This window comes from Topomyia yanbarensis, chromosome 3, assembly GCF_030247195.1.
Source record: "Topomyia yanbarensis strain Yona2022 chromosome 3, ASM3024719v1, whole genome shotgun sequence".
NCBI lineage: Eukaryota > Metazoa > Arthropoda > Insecta > Diptera > Culicidae > Topomyia > Topomyia yanbarensis.
This window is the reverse complement of record NC_080672.1, coordinates 251,810,629-251,828,617: the sequence shown is the minus strand read 5'-3', so window position 1 is coordinate 251,828,617 and position 17,989 is coordinate 251,810,629. Positions and strand designations below refer to the sequence as shown.

General features: G+C 39.2%; 1 protein-coding gene across 1 annotated transcript in view; it reads left to right on the top strand.

Moving 5' to 3' along the window:
• Positions 1-1,236: 1,236 nt before the first annotated feature.
• The window catches only part of LOC131693507 (homeobox protein araucan), a 225,744-nt gene continuing 208,991 nt past the window's right edge, over positions 1,237-17,989 (top strand). Inside the window, exons 1-2 of the mRNA XM_058981374.1 lie at positions 1,237-1,479; positions 1,663-2,589. Coding sequence (XP_058837357.1) covers positions 2,485-2,589 — 105 coding nt within the window. The 5' untranslated portion in view covers positions 1,237-1,479; positions 1,663-2,484. The remainder of the gene's footprint in view (positions 1,480-1,662; positions 2,590-17,989) is intronic.

Sequence of the window (17,989 nt, the reverse complement as noted above, 5' to 3'; positions counted from 1 at the left end):
TAAGGATCTAGCATCTATCAACGGCAGCTGGTCTGTCCATGCTGATCCAATTTCACTGCATTGTCCTTCTATAGCTCATTGGAGTTCTAGCAGCTGCTTTTTGATACCAGTGATTCCACATCAAAATATTATGCTTGAGGAATCCTTGTAAGCCGAAACCGAACATACGCCACATTGTAATGAGCTGTTTCTCGGTTTTCCTTCCGGATAATTTTTGGAAACAAACGTTCAGAAACCTCGCAATAATTAACTCTCGTTTAAACTAATTGGTTGCAACTTTCCAGGAATACTGAGCTTCCATTTTTGGAAGTACCTACCTTCCACTCATCTCCCTACATTTGGGAAGTAAAATTGTTATATTTCTATGTGCATATGTAGGCTTTTGTAGGCCAACTAGAAGGAAGCAATATATTGGTTATAACCTGCAGAGCGATGCTGCGGTTTCCCCTTGCCGTTGTTGGCGTTTGCATGTATTAAAAGGATGGTGCACGCACATGTTTTGGAAATGGGTATCTTAAAAAGTTAATCATAAAGTTTTTTTTGCTGTTTTTGCATTTCTCAGTGATTTCTCTTTGATTACTTTTTACTTTATGTCTTAGGATAGATTATATTTATTAAAATCATTCCGAGCGACTTTGACTTTCTACGTTGAGTTATTGCGTTGTGCTTAGACTAAATCTGAGAAAATTTTCTAATTCATGATTGCCTCATTCATCAATCAGGTTGTTTTCAAGTACAAACTCTATAGTTTCCAAATGTTCAGACTGCATCAAAATATTTCTACGCCAGTATCTCCTTGACCATCATATCCATTGGTCGGCCGCCCCGACTTGTACGGTTAGTGGGCTACATCATACGTGGAGCCTTTACATACGAGTGAACTGGAGTTGCTGTTTTCCACCATGTACCTACATAAATTGTGCACGTCGCTCACCTACGGACGTTTTCCACAATCCAGCCATCATCCGATCGGGCGACCACAGCAAGCCATGTGCTCTGTGTGAGAGCATAAGAGAGTGCCTTCGTTTCGGTATCTATGTACCGAGCGAGCGCATGTTTATGTATTCCGATTCCCGACTCGGTGTTTGTCTGCCTTGGAGCCAGCCGTGTGTTGCATGGGAAGAGAAGAACATAGCCGGCGTTGCTTTACGAGATCCAGAGTCGCATCGCCGCAGCCGCGCACATGGATCCTCTGAAGCAAGGCATCCGGCACCAAGCAAACATAGCCGAAACATCCGAGTGGAACAGTTGGGGCCATGAGTCACACACGGTTCTAACTTTCAGTGCTTGATTGCATATCCACCAAGTCAAACATAAATAGCTTATACGATAATTATATGCTCAGTTAGTGATTTAGATCGACAGGATCTATTAATAATAAGTAAAAAAGAAATAGGAGAAACATGTTTTTTCCTGCGCTCGATTCCGCTATGTACTGAAGGTGTGCATTTTTACACACATCGACACAACCATCTTCAGGTGCAACGGATTTTTCTTTACACATAAGTGTTTGTGATTTAGCTGTTGGTGTTTTACATAAAGTGACCGAGATCACTTCGAAATTTAACGGATAATTGATCATTGTTTCGAGCATGTTGTTGTTTTCTTTTTCTTTTTCTTTTCATTTGAAACCTTTCAATAGTGATTAAATTCTTATCTCAGAAAAATAGACGAAAACCAGAATAGGCATTGCGATAAAGTCAGAAAATCATGGGAGATAATTAATTGAATTGATAAAAAAGTGGGAATCGATGGCGAAAAATAAAAGAAATAAAAGAAGATCAATCAGACAGTAGAGCAGCAAAGGAAAGCCGACAAAAGCCGGGACAAAATCAATCGTAGTAGACGAGTGGTGGAAAACCCGAATCGAAAACAAGTTTCGCGCTCCGTTTTTCATCTTTTCCCGCCTGCTTCAGCTCGTTGGTTGGTTCGGTGGTGCAGTGCGTGACAGTGCAGGGAAGGTATGTTTTATCTACATCATTTCGTCATCGGCGGAACCTTGATAACAGAACTAGGCAAACGGGTGGGTTGATTTGGCGGCGACGGCAGCGATGAGAGATGACAGTTGACAAGTTTGCCCTTACAGTCGGCCACATAGACTATAAGCGCGGAATGATTTGAACTACGAACTGCCAGTCCGTGTCGGGTCTGTACCTCAACACACTTTGTAGTTTTTTGTGCGTTTGAATAACAATCACTGGCGGGATTCAGTGCGCTACGCGTTTGCGTTTCAAAAGAGAGTGCGTGACGATGTTTATGAAACTAGTGTAAACAAACTATTTTGGCGATATATCGTTTGGGAGATCGTTCGACATATTTGTTGGCAGTGGTTCTGTTATGAAAGTGCGGTTTGATTGACACCGAACATGGCTGATGCAGGGAAATGTCGCAAGTAAATAACATTCTGACGGCACGGTGGTAAAAATTTGAGAGCGTTGAAAGAAAAGTGATTGCTGATATACCTGGGCACAGTGCGTGACTTCAATGATGGACATACCGGGCGTTCACGACGGTTGGGAGTTGGAGGTCAATCCGTTAATTCAGGAAATGGCTCATCATAGAGACGATGAGTATTTTAATCCGCAGGAGGTAAGTTTTGAAGATTTTTTAAGATAAAATACATAATTGTAACGACGGGTTGGGACCGTTACAATTCATGCATCTGTGAATTGGAATTTACATGCTACGTCAACGGTTTATAGGTACACGTGACGAACATGCCTAACTTTAGTGCGATCTAATTTCCCTTAGGGCCGATGTCAGACCGAACTAAGCGAAATTTTTTCAATGTTAAGAAAGATTAGAAAAGATTATTTTAAAGCTTGGAACACTGTAATTTCTAACTATATTTTCCGTCCCGAAAGCCTTTAATAGCCCGCTTATCGAGAAGCTCATAATTATTATAACTTATAACCGATTTAGACACTTCTGGATATTTGGTATTGAGAAAATCGCCCATTTTTAAAATTTGTGAAAATATAACGGGAGAGTTCATTTGGTATCTGGGAATCTAGTACTATAGTACACAAATACTATTTGTGAATTTTAACATAACCCTACCAAAAAAGGTATCAATATTTTTGGAATTTTCTCAAAAGTCCGCAAGAATTTGCTCTGGAAGGATTATCGACATTGGTTTTTAACAAAAAAATTTTATTCATGTAGAAGAGAATACAATTTTTAGGAGAACAAAACTTGATTTGTTCCGATCAGTCAATAACTTAATCCGTTAATCCAAAATGTGGTGAAAACGCATTTCCTCTAATTGCATTCGTCCGCGCTCCGCTCATGTACCTGTTTCACGTTGCTATGCGTTGCTCTATAGCTTCAAAATATTTTTGAATTGGGTTCTTAATTAAATTTTGGCATGTTGGAAACGATAGACTCCAAGATATTAGGTGTTTTGTTAGAGCGGTGTAAATAGCATAATATCAAGAAGTGAGATAATGATAGCGAGGTTTTCTTCAACAACATTTCACTTTTGCCAGATCGTTAGGACGCAATAAAGTTTCGCTGGCGCCATTTTTTAGTTTGTGACAATTTCTGGATTTCATATACATACTGCTGCTGAAAATTTAAGACGTGGTTCTCATTTAAAAGTCTGTTCGTGGAAGTAACATGTTTTCGCAAAGGTGAAAAAAGAAGAAAGTGCAAATTATCGATGTCTGTCATTTCCTCGCGGAAGCTTTAAGTCTGTCGCTTTTCCAAGGCAAGTTCGCGCTTCTACGATACCTTTCCCAGGACTCCGACGAATAATACAGCATACTCATATAGCACACGACTAAAAAGCGTTACGTATTTTACTCGATATATAAGTCCGAGATGTGTAGAAATACTACCAGCAGAATACACGGAGAATGTGGCAGAACAGTTCTCGACAAACATATGATTACGGCCTAAAAGCCAACTGTCAAAATCCACTTTGAATGGAAATTCCAGACAAACCGTTACTAGTCGAACACAGTTCACAACAGTTTATGAAAGAGAAAACTTTTCTCGTTCGTTTACTACCAACATCTGTGATTGGCGTGTAACGGTTTGTCCGGAATTTCCATTCAAAGTGGATTTTGACAGTTGGCTTTTAGGTCGTAATCATATGTTTGTCGAGAGTTTATTGTTATTTTGTAATCCATTATATAATTCATACCATACCATTATTATTATATATCAATAAAACACAATAAATAAATATCATATTCACTTCCCATTTTCCTTCCCTACAAACAAACTCTTCCATCCGGAATACTTAAGAAGATTGTGTGGGTTCCTAGTAAAAGTTCAAGTAACATTCCCTTCCCTTTGGCGATCGTAAAGATATGGCCAGGTGTACAGTGAACTGTACCATGTTTAGTATAAGCCACTGTATGCATCAGCCACCCATGCTTAGTGCAGTCGTTTTTTCTAGGCTAGTCCAGTCTGACCTAACATCGACCATATTTCCTTTAAGAATACCACATAGTAACAAAGACTATTGAAGTATGCTAATATTTTATGTATTAGTGCAATTTTTGCATTTCTTATATTTTTGCCAAACTCCGCTTAATTCAGGGTGTGTTGGCAGAATGCTTTCTGTTTCGTTAGTATTGGAAACAAGCCTTTGTTTCTCGTTGTGTAATATAGCGATGTGAAGTAGTTTCTCCAATGGCCAGAGGTATATTGGTTTTTCAAGTAAGCAAATTGTCCACATTACACACGTTTTGTTATGTTTCTGGTGAGTTTCAGATTATTTCACGAACATTAGGATATAGTTATTTTTATAGTACATGCGTCATATATATTGCTGTACAGATGAATAACTAGAACACATTCCTAACCAAAACTCAATAATATTTTTTTCGATTTTTTATTTAGATATTTAGGTAATGTGATGCGAGATTATCTGAATCCCTCTAAGAAAAACCTATTTTAATCCACCTAGCGGTGCAATTGTGCCTTTCTCAATCATGAATCACGAGAATGTGTGCGTTGTTTATATTCATTAAAAGCTTTTAAATGCATATATTACATTTTATTATTGTACATCACATGACAACTATATACAGGAAAATAAATCATCATTCGAGTTCTAAAATTTTGAAAAAGAAAAAACAGCCACGGTAATATTGAACTGAAAAAAGGTGCGAAATCGGCAAAGTCCCAAAAAGTCGATTTAAAAAAAAAAATTTCGTGATAACATAAAATCTCGACGTTTCATGCATTTTAAAGATGTTTGGCATCAAAAATACGAATTCGATTTCTGAAATTTCATGGGGTCCCCCCTTCGAAAAAAATTTTGAGTTCCGGCTTATATGGGAATTTCATGTGTGACCGGACCGTTCAGTCTATATTTCCGAAACCATACAAGCGGTCCGTGCGAAATTTTACAGACATCTGTGGGGATAATATAGCTATCATTTGGGACTAAGTTTGTGAAAATCGGCCCAACCATTTCCGAGAAACTGATATGAGTTTGCTAGTTATGAAAGATGGCCGCTTTTCCCGGGCACTTCCGGAACCGTCTATGGTGGTCAATGTAGTCAACGAAAGTTTGTTTGGCCGTCGGTGACCTAGAACTGCAAAGTTAAGTTATTTGAGAGACATTTTAGCGAAATTTTTACCTTTTTTGCTTCCATCGGGGTATCGGTTTGAATCACAATTTGCTATGTGATCGCACGCCACAACCCGTAACTCCGGAACCGGAAGTCGGTTGGGGATAAAATTTAATAGCCATTTACGGGGACGCAACATCTTTCAATTGAGACTAAGTTTGGTTGATTCGGTCTAGCCACCTCCGAGAAACCGATGTGACTGTTAGTCTGAATTTGGATACTTCCGCCGGGGCTTCCGGAACCGATGATGGTGGCCAATGTGACCAAAGAGACTTTGAATGGCTGTTAATGACCTAGTACTACAAATCGAAGCAGTTGTGGTCACATTTTGGAAAAAATTTCACCATTATACATTCATTGCAGAATTTCTTAAAATCGACGTTTTCTGCGTGATCGTACTCATCACCCTGTAATTCCGGAACCGGAAGTCGGATCCATTAGAAATTCAATAGCAGCCTATGGGAACGTTGCACCTTTCATTTGGGACTAAGTTTGTAGAAATCGGTTCATCCATCTCTGAGAAAAGTGAGTGAGATTGTGTTCGCGTACACACACACAGACGCACATACACACACACGTACATACACACACACATACATACACACACACAGACATTTGCCGAACTCGACGAACTGAATCGAATGGTATATGTCACTCGGCCCTCCGGGCCTCCGTTAAAAAGTCGGTTTTCAGAGCAATTGCAATACCTTTCTATTGAGAAAGGCAAAAATAATGACATTTTATGGTAGTGATGTCTGACCGATTGTGGCACAGGGTCACAAATCCATTCCAAGTACAAGAGCGAGCTATAAGTCGTTTGGTTGCGGTACCTCTCTTCCATCACAACCAAAAGATTAACAGATCAATTCATTCCTTGATCTGTTAATCTTTTGGTTATGATCAAAATGTAAAAATCTTTAATAACTTTGAACCAAATGAGTATTTTTACATACAGTCTTCCACAATATGATGTAGTTTTGTTAAGTCCCAATGAATAATGTTATATTAAGCAAACTTGATTTAAGGGGGTTGCCGTAGAAAACGCCCTATAAATCGATAACCTTTAGTCCTACAAGCTCAAGTTCTTCAACAAAATTCTTCACTATGAGCATTTCTCAAACTTTGTCGAAGACACCAACTTTCTACCTTATCAGTATAAAAAGGTAATTTTTTTAGTTCGATCATAGTAAGCCATGTCTAATTTCAATTATTACTAGATTGTGGGGAATATTCATACGAACAATTCTTTCAAAGACATCCTGTGAATATATTTGATGGTTTCGCCTCTAGTTTTTTGGCGTTTCCGACCACTGTGCAAAGGCGCCAGAAGAATACGCTACGGTTCTGTTAGTCCAGCGTAAACAACGAACAAGACAAATACAGATTTCAACAAAATAGCGAAAATTATTGCAAACTTTTTCATATCGTTTTCTCAGTTTCATAGGAATAAGGGGAACGGAAATGTGGTCGTGGGCAGTAAAGCAGGCAACCTTTTTAAAGCTATAGCAAAGATCTTAGAGTAAGCTAGATCAATTTTCATAGAGAATATAACACCATGCCGTACCATGAAAATTGAAGTCGATACCGGGAGGAGTTCCGTTATATCACAAAGTTGCCGATTTCCAACCAATCCTGCACTAAAGATTTAAGTTAAATCTCTGGTTGACATGTCACATTTTGGTATTCCTGGAAGCGTTGGAATCTCTTCGTTTCTTCTCAATTTTCTAAGACCATGTTCTGTTTGCTTTGGATTTGTGGCAGAGCTTTCTTTTGCTAGTAGAGAGAAAATAATATTGCTACAAAGATCCGTTGCTTGTAATTAGTGCAATATTGCATGCATGACGCGCGGCACAAACAACCGATCGTGCATACAATCCTTGTCGAAGAAGACGCAAAGCAGTCTCGCACGGTACGATTGTCACTCAAAATCTTCGCTCACTGGAGCAAGGGGTTATTGAAACAGCCAATCCCGTTCTTCAGTAGATCCACGCATGCCAAAGTCAAATCGATCATTACACCATCGATCTCAACTTTGTTTGAGGGCATGTAAACGCGTTAGTTCTTCATGAAAGTATTGTCGCCAGTAACGTCGAAAAAAAGAGAGTAGGCCTTGCTTCAACCGGTCGTGAAATTTTTTATTGCTTTCACAATTCTCGAATATTTTTTAACCGAAGTTGAATCCTTAGCGAAAAATTGAGTCCTCAAGCTCATCATGGAGATGGATTACTTGCTGTTCGTGCTTTATGGAAGGGAAACTGGATTTCACTCAGCATGGAAGAAATACTTCAACAGATCTGGTAGAATTACTGCAGAGCTTTGGAGATTGGGGGAGGATGACTTTTCCTCGACTTTGTACACAATAATCTATTCTAATTAATTGCTGGGCTCCTGACACGTTCTTGAAAAAAAAAGTTTTCCGTTCGCTACTATTCAATAATTCAGCTGATGAAGAGAACAATTTTGCATTTAGAAGTTCGTCCCAAGCGGACTGAGTTAGAGAAGATACGACCACAGGTATCCACCCGCAAGCGGCCCAACCTCAGGAAATCCCCCCAAAACTGAAAAACCCAGAACTGGTTCATTCGGGTGACCTCCTGGCTGCAGATGTCGTTGAACCCGACAAAGCCGTTCACTCTGGTGTGTTCAACATTCAAAGATATGTTTGAAGCGATGGCTGGCTCGATAAGGGACCTGGTCTCGATTGAATGCAACATCAACTACAACTGGAATCCAGAAAATCGTGAGTATTCTGTGTGTTGCAGTCAAGGCCGCCATCACGAGAGGTGCAGATGACAGCATTCTGGATGATCTTATTACACGTGAGTCAGATTCATTTGCCATTTTCTAAAAGATTTTTTCTGAAATTCGTTGGTTCGTTCGTTAGTATTGTTGCAGTTGAGGGCTGGAGGGTCCGACCAGCGGCAGTCGTCGCTTCTTTAGTGCTAATCCCTCGTGTCAGAGGTAGTGTGCATTATAGTGCATCATTGTACGAATTATGCGCACTACCTCCGACATGATTCCCTTCCTTAGAATAGGAGAAGATGCGGTTTTCGCTGGTCAGATTTTCCAGTTTTCAGAAGCAGCCAGAATATTTCGGAAAAACATACGGATGTCTCAGCCGCGAATTAAGAGCGTATAAAGGCGCTTTAACCAAGGCATATTAGCCAGGGCAAGGTGTAAATACATTTGTCCCATCCCAAAGGACCAAAGTAGTGACATTAACCTTTTTAGCCAAGTCACTCCCAACGTTTTATTATATCCCCATTAAACTGAAACGGTCGGTACGGTTGTCCTCGTTTCTTCCTCCTTTAAGATACAAAACAATTCGTTAATTAACTTATTTATTAAATGAATAATTTAATTGTCGTCTAATTTTGAAACATCTTCAATCCCAACTCTGCACAGTAGGCCTGACCGTTTTAATATTTGCGACATATGAAAATATACTTCAATTGTTAATATTGACAAGAAAAACACTACAGAATAACTGCAGTGTTTTCCAGGACGCTTTTCCATACTGGCTGTGTAAGGGTTTGAATAGAATAGAATAGAAAGTATTGTCGCAAGTAACGTCATTTGTTTGTTTTAGACAAAGTATCACAATTCTGAGCTTATCTAGACGAACTTTCGAGATACCTGACACAGCTGGATAATACTGAGTCTTGCGGAATATTAGAATACTTCGCGGAATATCTTTGATCCGAAAGAAGATCGGATATGGTCGAACCCGGTTCAATGTGTTTGATTTAAAAGGAAAGTTTTTAGCGACGAATCTTGTTCGACATCCATTTTAGGATCATTTGGGTCAATTCAGCAGAGTTTATTTATGCACGGCCCTAGAGCCAGACGCAAAGTGAAAACTCAAGAATTTGAAGAACAATCTGGAATTTGATAGTAATGGAATAACGCGGTCATCTATCTTCATTCACTGTATGCATCGTATTATCACTGTAAGTGAAAATAAGAAAGATAATTTAATTGTCTACAACTTTGTCGAAGACTGCTAGTCAATCCGGCTTTGTTAAAAGAAGTTATTAAACTTTTAACGAAGTGATGTCTGAGTCAGTTTTGCATGGGGCCTAACAGTGCATGGTTGTGTATCAGTACTCGATTCACTCGAACTAAACATTTTTGTGAAATAATGGTTAGCTTTAGCTCAATGGTATGTTTACAAGAATTATAGTAAATAATACGAGTCATGCTTTGGTTAGAAAATTTTAGTTTCTCCTGTTACCGCATAGAGGGCGCCAACACTAACTTTTCAACAGAGAGATGGAAATTTGGTGTCTTCTACAAAGTTATAGAGCAGGCATTTTTCAGTATTTCATCCGAACATCTTGATACTCTATCTCTCTTCTATGAAAAGTAAGTGGTGGCGCCCTCTATGCGGTCACAGGTGAAACTAAAATTTTCTTACAAAAACATAGCTCGGAGTATTTACTACAATTCTTATAAACATACTATTCAGCTAAATCTAACCATTATTTCACAAAAATGTTTAGTTCGTGTGAATCGAGTACTGATACACAACCATGCACTGCTAGGCCCCATGCAAAACTGACCCACACATCACTTCGTTGAAAGTTTAATAACTTCTTTTAGCGAAGCCGGATTTACTAGCAGTCTTCAACAAAGTTGTAGACAATTAAATTATCTTTCTTATTTTCACTTACAGTGATAATATGATGCATACAGTGCCACCTAGTGGCGAAAATAGAAACTAGTGAGTTTTCTCCATGTAAATTGTTGAAAAATCCCATGCAAACTTCAGGCACGTTGGTCCGGTAGCTAGACTTGTCCGATTTGCTTCAAATTTGGTGCAAGTACTCCTGGTGGGACTAGGAATCGACTCAGGGGTGGGCTGATTGAGTTTTCAAAAATTCATCATTTTTCTAGGCAATCTAATCTTCATACGATATATGGCAGGATGCAATCTATTTTATAAGAAACTTGAATAAAAAATATGTAAAAATTTTAATCAGCAATAGATCATAGCATAGCATCTTTGTTCCATTTGCTTGTGAGTGGGTGCAATTCGGAATATAACCGAAATTCTGTGACGGCCCTTGGACTGGTAATTCAAATCTAATGATATATACCGTAATAAACAATCCACCAATCAGTTTCTAAAGTTGTCTCCTCAGTATACTTGATATACGGTAGAGTGCCAATATTTATAGTCTTCCTGAAATTTCAAACCGGACACACTAAGTTTTGAAAAAAGGAAGTAAAAGTAAACACCAAAGAGGCGCAAAACTGAGACTCCGCCAAGGGCGCCAGGAGACCACGCTACGGCTCTGCGAAAGAGGTAACGGATTTGATCAATGTTCTACAGTGGAATTGTAAAAGTATCATACCAAAAATGGATTCTTTCAAATTTTCAATAAACAGTTTGAGATGTGATGCATTCACTTTATGTGAAACTTGGTTAACTTCCGATATTAACACAAGCTTCCACGATTTTAATATTATTCGCTTGGATTGAGATACCACATACGGAGGAGTACTTTTGGGGATCAAAAATTGCTATTTCATCTTGAGAAATAACCTTCCCTCGATACCAGGCATTGAAATTATCGCTTGTCAAATAACATTCCCCCAACTCTGCGATTGGACACCGATGGCTACATGATATCATAGAATCCCTGCCTGCACCGCGACTAGTAGGGGGACCGGGGGCAAGTCCGACACCGTGGGTAAGTCCGACACCCCACGACTTTTCCCAGAAGTGTAAATCATACAATAATAACAGGATATCATTATTACGATTATTTTGTGCATTTCGAGACATAGATGCCATAAACATTCATCCCACGTCACAAAATAAACAAAACATGCGAAAGCAAAGTTGATGCGCACTTGGATGTTATTTTTAGTTGAAATATTTTGAGGTTTTAACAGCACAAAAGCTTTGAAAATCACCAGTATTTTTGCCGCACAGTCCAATCTACTCTCCATATAATTATTTATCTGCGTTGAGGATAAGTTTGAGAATTCCAACACTGTTTATTTGGCATTTAACAAAAATGTGCACTGTTGGGGTAAGACCGACAGTTTTTGGAGGGGTTAGATCGACACGCTGTTTAGATGGAGTAGTTCATTTTTGATTCAATGCGAATGACTGGGTGTTTTTTACACTACTATAACATCATGTTAATATTTGAAATACACGGAAACTTTGGTATTTGCATTAATTCCTTATCAGTATTGTCTCACGCCGACCAACAAATTAAAAATCAAATTGAGCACGATTCATAGTTTTATTATAAAACGAAAGGAAAAAGGATAATCTAATACGAGATTCTAAAATGATATTGAAGAACAATTTCCATCGCCTGCTGGATTGTTGATCAACAGAGTTCCGAAATATCATGACACGAACCGGATAGCTTACTACAAAGCGTATGTTACTTCTAAGTGAATGAATCTTAATAACAGGAGATATATTCTTCTTGCAGAACGGATTTTACTCCTTAGAATGGCTTAGCAAGTGATAAAAAGCTTGAAAAGATTAAGGGGGAAAATCTTTACCATAATACAAACCAAGTGTTGAACATTATTTCTTCACACCACACGTTCGTAGGCTCTTCCTCTTGCTCCGCGATGAAATTCCAGAAAGCATGAATTTGCATTACACATACTCATATACACACAATTACACTTTATCACACATACACAGTACATATTCAATGAAAAAAATTGAACAAAAAGAAGCTAACAAGGGTGTCGCTCCCCGACCAGAGTCGGATAACAAATTGAAAACACAAAAATTGAACTATGATATCAAACAGAAAACTATTTATGCTATCAGTGAAAACAAATTGAAAACTTATTGAGATGGTGAAATATTTCATTGATAACAAAATCAGGAATCAATTTGATGTTTGTCAAAGAAATAGAAACAAACATTTTTTTCTAAAAATGTAAGCACATAAAAATGAGATCAAAATATGATGTAATATCTGCTAAAATTTAAATCAAAATAAGTTTTAAATTTGATGCTTGATATCAAAATATGTTGTCTATTTGCTGTAATATTGATGTTGGACTTTGCTCGGTTTACCACTTCGGGGTGTCGGTCTTACCTGCAGCGTTTTTAAAATGTTATTTTTCTTCATTTTTTGGCAACCAATAATTTTTAATGAATCCACTTTTTTGAAACGCTGAAAAAATTATATCTTGTTAAGAACCATCTAAACAAGGATTATGCACAGAATATACAATTATTGGAGCTATTTTAGAAAAATTATTTGCGTATAAGGTGTCGGACTTGCCCCGGTTCCCTTATTAGAGGTTTTTAACTCTCACTACGGCATGGGGTTACCTCTATGATTATAGCCATTCTCCTTTAATTTGCAATATTTGCTACAACTTCAATATGATAATTCTAAATCGGGGAAATGGCACGGATTCCTTCTCCCCCCAGCGCATTAGTTTTATCCCTCTGCTCGACTTCGCTACAGATAAATTGCGCGTGGAAGGTAATCCCCGATTCCCACGGTAGCGAAGAGCTATGTTGCAGCGATATCCGAAACTATAAACTCGATACAGGTACTAGGTAGGCTTCCTCCGGAGGAAGATTACTAGTTTTTGTTCGACATGACATGATCCAATCTCAAACTAACCGAGTACCGGGCGTGGGACAAGGAGTGCTCAGACGTATACGCAGAGAAAGTTGCCGCGTATAAAATCTACAGCGACAATGAGTTACCTGCTAGTTATCGACAGTGCGCGACGTTAGACACGCAAATGAAGAGTTTGATGAAAGCTGAGGAACGGAGTTACTGGCGCCGGTTCGTTGGCGGACTAACGAAAGAAACATCTATGAGCAATCTTTGGGGCACGGCCTGGGGTATGCAAAATCGAAACAGTACTAACGAGAGCGAGGAACATTCAAACCGTTGAATATTCGAATTGGCCAAAAAGGTTTGCCGGATTCCACCAGGAACAGAAGATCTACTGTGCTGCGTTCCCTTACGATAGCGCAAACGAAACTCCTTTCTCGATGGTGGAGCTCAAATTTGGTTTCATATCATGTAACAATAAAGCCCCAGGGCCAGATAGAGCCAAATTCAACTTGTTGAAGAATCTGTCGTCGCTTGTTGAATTTATTTAATAAGTTTCTTGAGGGTGACAATGTCCCTCAAGATTGGAGGCAAGTGAAGGTCATCGCTATCCAAAAACCAGAAAAAACCAGCTTCCGATCACAATTGGTATCGACCGATCGCAATGCTGTCTTCTATCCGGAAGTTTTTCGAGAAAATGATCCTATCCCGTCTCGAAAATTGGGTCGAAGCAAATGGTTTACTGCCAGATACACTAGCTGACTTTCGCAAAGGCAAAGGGACGAACGATTCCATTGCGTTGCTCTCAACAAGAATTCCAACGGCCTATGCCAACAAAGTTCAAATGACATCAGTTTCCTTACTCATTCAGGGGGCTTTTGTTTCAGTTTCCTATGACATTTTTTTTGAGGAACTGCACCAGCAGGATTCTACTGTACTCTTCGATACTTCCATGGAAGATGAGTTTCGTGGAATCCCGGTTCACATACGTCCACAAGTGATCCCAAACATCTTTCATTGTAAATTTCGAGAAGTCAACTGCAACAAGATGTTTTACACTGACGAGTCAAGTCTCAACGGCTCCATTGGCTTCGGTATATTCAATCAATATCTCACCTGCTCTTTAAAACTCAATGATCCTGCTTCAATATACGTCGCAAAACTCGCTGCTAGTCAGTATACCCTTGGGATTATTGATGCTCTGCCCACCGATCATTACTCTATTGTTTCGGACAGCCTATTTGCTGGGAAAAATATGGGAGCTCCTTACCTTAGTTTGGATTCCCTTACATTGCTCCATCCCAGGCATTGTTTCGTAGATGTCACCAGGTAAAGCCTGCAAATCTACGAAAGACTGATCTGCTTCTATGAATTTTTCAATATCTCTCGTCAGAGGACGCCAGAAAGCTGGCAGACATCTTTGAGCAATGGAGAGCTAGGACGGTGGCTACATTCTAGTATCTTGCAGGTATCAACGAAACCTTGGTTCAGAGGAATGGATGTGGGTTGTGAATTTTATTTGTATGATGTCTCGGCTCATGACCAATCACTACACGCTAGACGCCCATCTTCGATGTATTGGGCTCGTAAATAGCGGTATGTGCGCTTGTGGCAACGGTTTTCACGATATCGATTTCTGTGCATGCGCCGAGTACTGTTCTGCCAGATCTCAAATATTGGATTCCCATTGGGCCCGAGAAAGATCACCCAATGTCCCGGTTCGAGATGTACTGAAAAGCCGTAATCTCCTCTATGTGTCTCTCGGATACAGCTTCCTAAAAACTGTCAATATACAAATTTAACTGTCCTTACTTTTTTTCTCACCATTCTCAGAAGTGCCCTCTTTCCCGCACACAAATAATGGTTTGATGCGACTTCAAGCTGAAACGAAACATCTCTGTCGACTGAGCCAAAAAACAAGGGACCTACAGCACTAACATCACACGCACAACGCGATGTGTTACCGATCCGCGTCTGACCCGTACTACGAAATCGTCTGAAGGCAGGTGCGTCTTAACGCCACTCGGGGCCCCTGGGCACTACTGAGCTAAGGGACCCCTATAATAGAACATGTATAAACTACTGCAGGGTAGGAAGATCAAAAATGACCCCAGCACCACGGAGCCATTTCTGCTCCATGCTAGCCTGTGGCAATCAAAATGTATAGAGTAAGAACACGAAGTCAGCTTTCAATCACTATAGATGTCGCTGTAATGTCCAAGTACGGTCGGAAAAGAGAAAACGCTTTGAGCAGATTCTAAAAGGTTATTAAGACTTTTGACCGATAGTGGCAAAGGGCCTAACGCAATATATGCGGTGGTGGAAGTTCGAATAGTGTAATGGACTTATAAACTACGTTATGCTCTTCCCGGGACAATGTAATCTGATCTTCATAATTTTAAAACGTTGTTTGAGGATGAAGAGTGCCTCCGTCAAGAAGCAGGAATGGTGAAGTAGGGCGGGTTAAACGTCTGTTATTTGAATCCTATCCAGACTAGTAAACATTTCTTCGTACATACTGCATAACGTGTAACTTTGAACGAATTGCACTCCTGCTAGTATATTGAGGAACACTTCATGTAGTTTCCCATATAAAATCTGATTTTCTCAACTCTGAAGCCATTTTATGTCAATAATTATCAAATTTCGTTCAAAGATTGGTATCGAACTTGACACGTAGCTGCCAAAGTTTACAAATAATAGTTTTGACTGTTTTTATAATATCAACACATTTTTTGAGTACCTTTCTTTAGTGTCTTTTTTTTAACCTAAGTAAGTGAGTCGCCTTGGGCTTCATTAATTTTTATGCAGGACAAGAATTGACGATTCTTTGAAATATTATCTCTTTTTGTACGAATTGTTGGTGGGGTAGATTCTTGTTATATGACAGATGTTTTGTTCATTCGTTTATTGTGATCGGTAAGGGGAGGCGAAGAAAGCGAACATGTATGTACATTTTAAATAATCCATTTTAACAAATTTGTATTTCGAAGACGACGCTGGTGGTTAAGTTGTAAGTCTATGGTTTAGACGAAGGAGTCGCCGCTCTGGTGGATAGGCACTCAGTGCAGAAAGAGACCGACGGAAAATAAATTTGAATAATAACTATAATTAGCATTTTTACCATTTGAAAGTACAAATGTTCAATACATAAACAAATTTTAAAATGCAATCAAAACGAAACATGGAAATTACTCGACTCTATAAATACGAGTGGTACAATTCATTTCAATGCCAATCATGTAAAACAGAAAAAAACACATCGGGTGTACGGTACCTTGAGGTACAAATCCCCGACTACATACGGGGAATGTTCCATTCGAGCTAATATATTCCGATTCCTGATTCTGATTCTTGTTACTATGATTTAATTGTCGCAAGGTTCTACTGTACCGATTTTGTTGGCTATTTTCGGCAAATTCAAGACTAAGAGAAATGAAAGCAATGAAATTGAAAGACGGATAGGTATTCTAAAGCGAATCAGTTATAAACTTAGAACGGAAACTAAGACTAGACAGACTCATTTGGACATGATCGAAAGGAAATGTGAAGAATCCTTTGTCTTCTGCTGGTAGTAGTTAGGCATTCCACCCAAGTCTACCGCATGGTGTATGGTAGAACATAACTCATCATCATGTTTTACCGCATAGTCCTAGTTTTCCGTTCTAAGTTTATACCTGATTCGCTCTAGAATACCTAGTTTATCAATTTCATTGCTTTCGTTTCTCTTAGTCTTAAATTTACCAAAAATAGCCAAGTTACGCGAAATATGCTTCTACGTTTATCATTTTACCGTAAACTGAGATTTAGAATTTAGCCAAGCAAAACTGAATTTCAAATTTAAAATTATTATATTTCTGCAGCACAATTTTTGTTGAAAAAGTATTGGAACTAATCGTAACAAAATTGTACACACAACATGGGTCACCAAATACGCGAGGTTCTTCAGATATCTTGAAAAGTACGCACAGTTGCCTATGATCAGGTTTAGGGTAAAGATCGGATTGATTTGTGAAGACTATTTCAATCACACTTTCATGGAGGAATTTTTTAACTTTTTTGCGGCAAACTTTTTCGTATGGCGAAGATTAGTAGAAAAATAACATTACTGTATCTGTGCCGGACCTCAAGAAGTCCAGAAGACACTGTTGGAGCCTTCCATATACATATTTTACCGTTAACGGCCCCAGACGTTGTGAAGAACTTAATATTTGACACATCCGCGAATCGCTTGCCAACCAAGGATTTTGTAGCGAAAGCTTCTTGTGTCCGTGTTCTGGTTGCCACTCCTGCTTGGTGCCTTTCGAGCTTTGTATACGCGTTATATAAAACATTTAATTGATTTTGCTCAAAATAAGTTTGAATCGGAATGTTTAATTGACGTGTAAATTTGTTCAATGCCATCCTGGTCATGCAGTGCCTCGTTTCCTACCACTACCATAATTCCGCTTGATTACCTGCTCTTTGATCACATGGAAAAGTGTGCAATTGGGTTCGGCTATTTTTTGGAATATAGCCTTTAGAATTATTTTCTTGCATCCTATGTTGGGGGGCCCCCGGCCTTGGCCTAGTGTGCCCATGCGTAAAGACGGTACTGTCTGGAGGAACCCTTGACTGCTTGAGGAAAACTGCCCGGCATCCCAACACATGATACTTCCTGACGAAGACCGTCGGAGTCTGTAATCCTTACCGTTGATGCCCCGATGCCGAAAACTGAAAGTTAATATCTTTCTCCCCCCTATAAGCTTTGTCCACCCTCTCTCCCCTATCTCTGCTATCCAGATGTAGGAACTCATCACCTCCCTCCCACCTGAATATCTTCTCAAAACGTGTCTT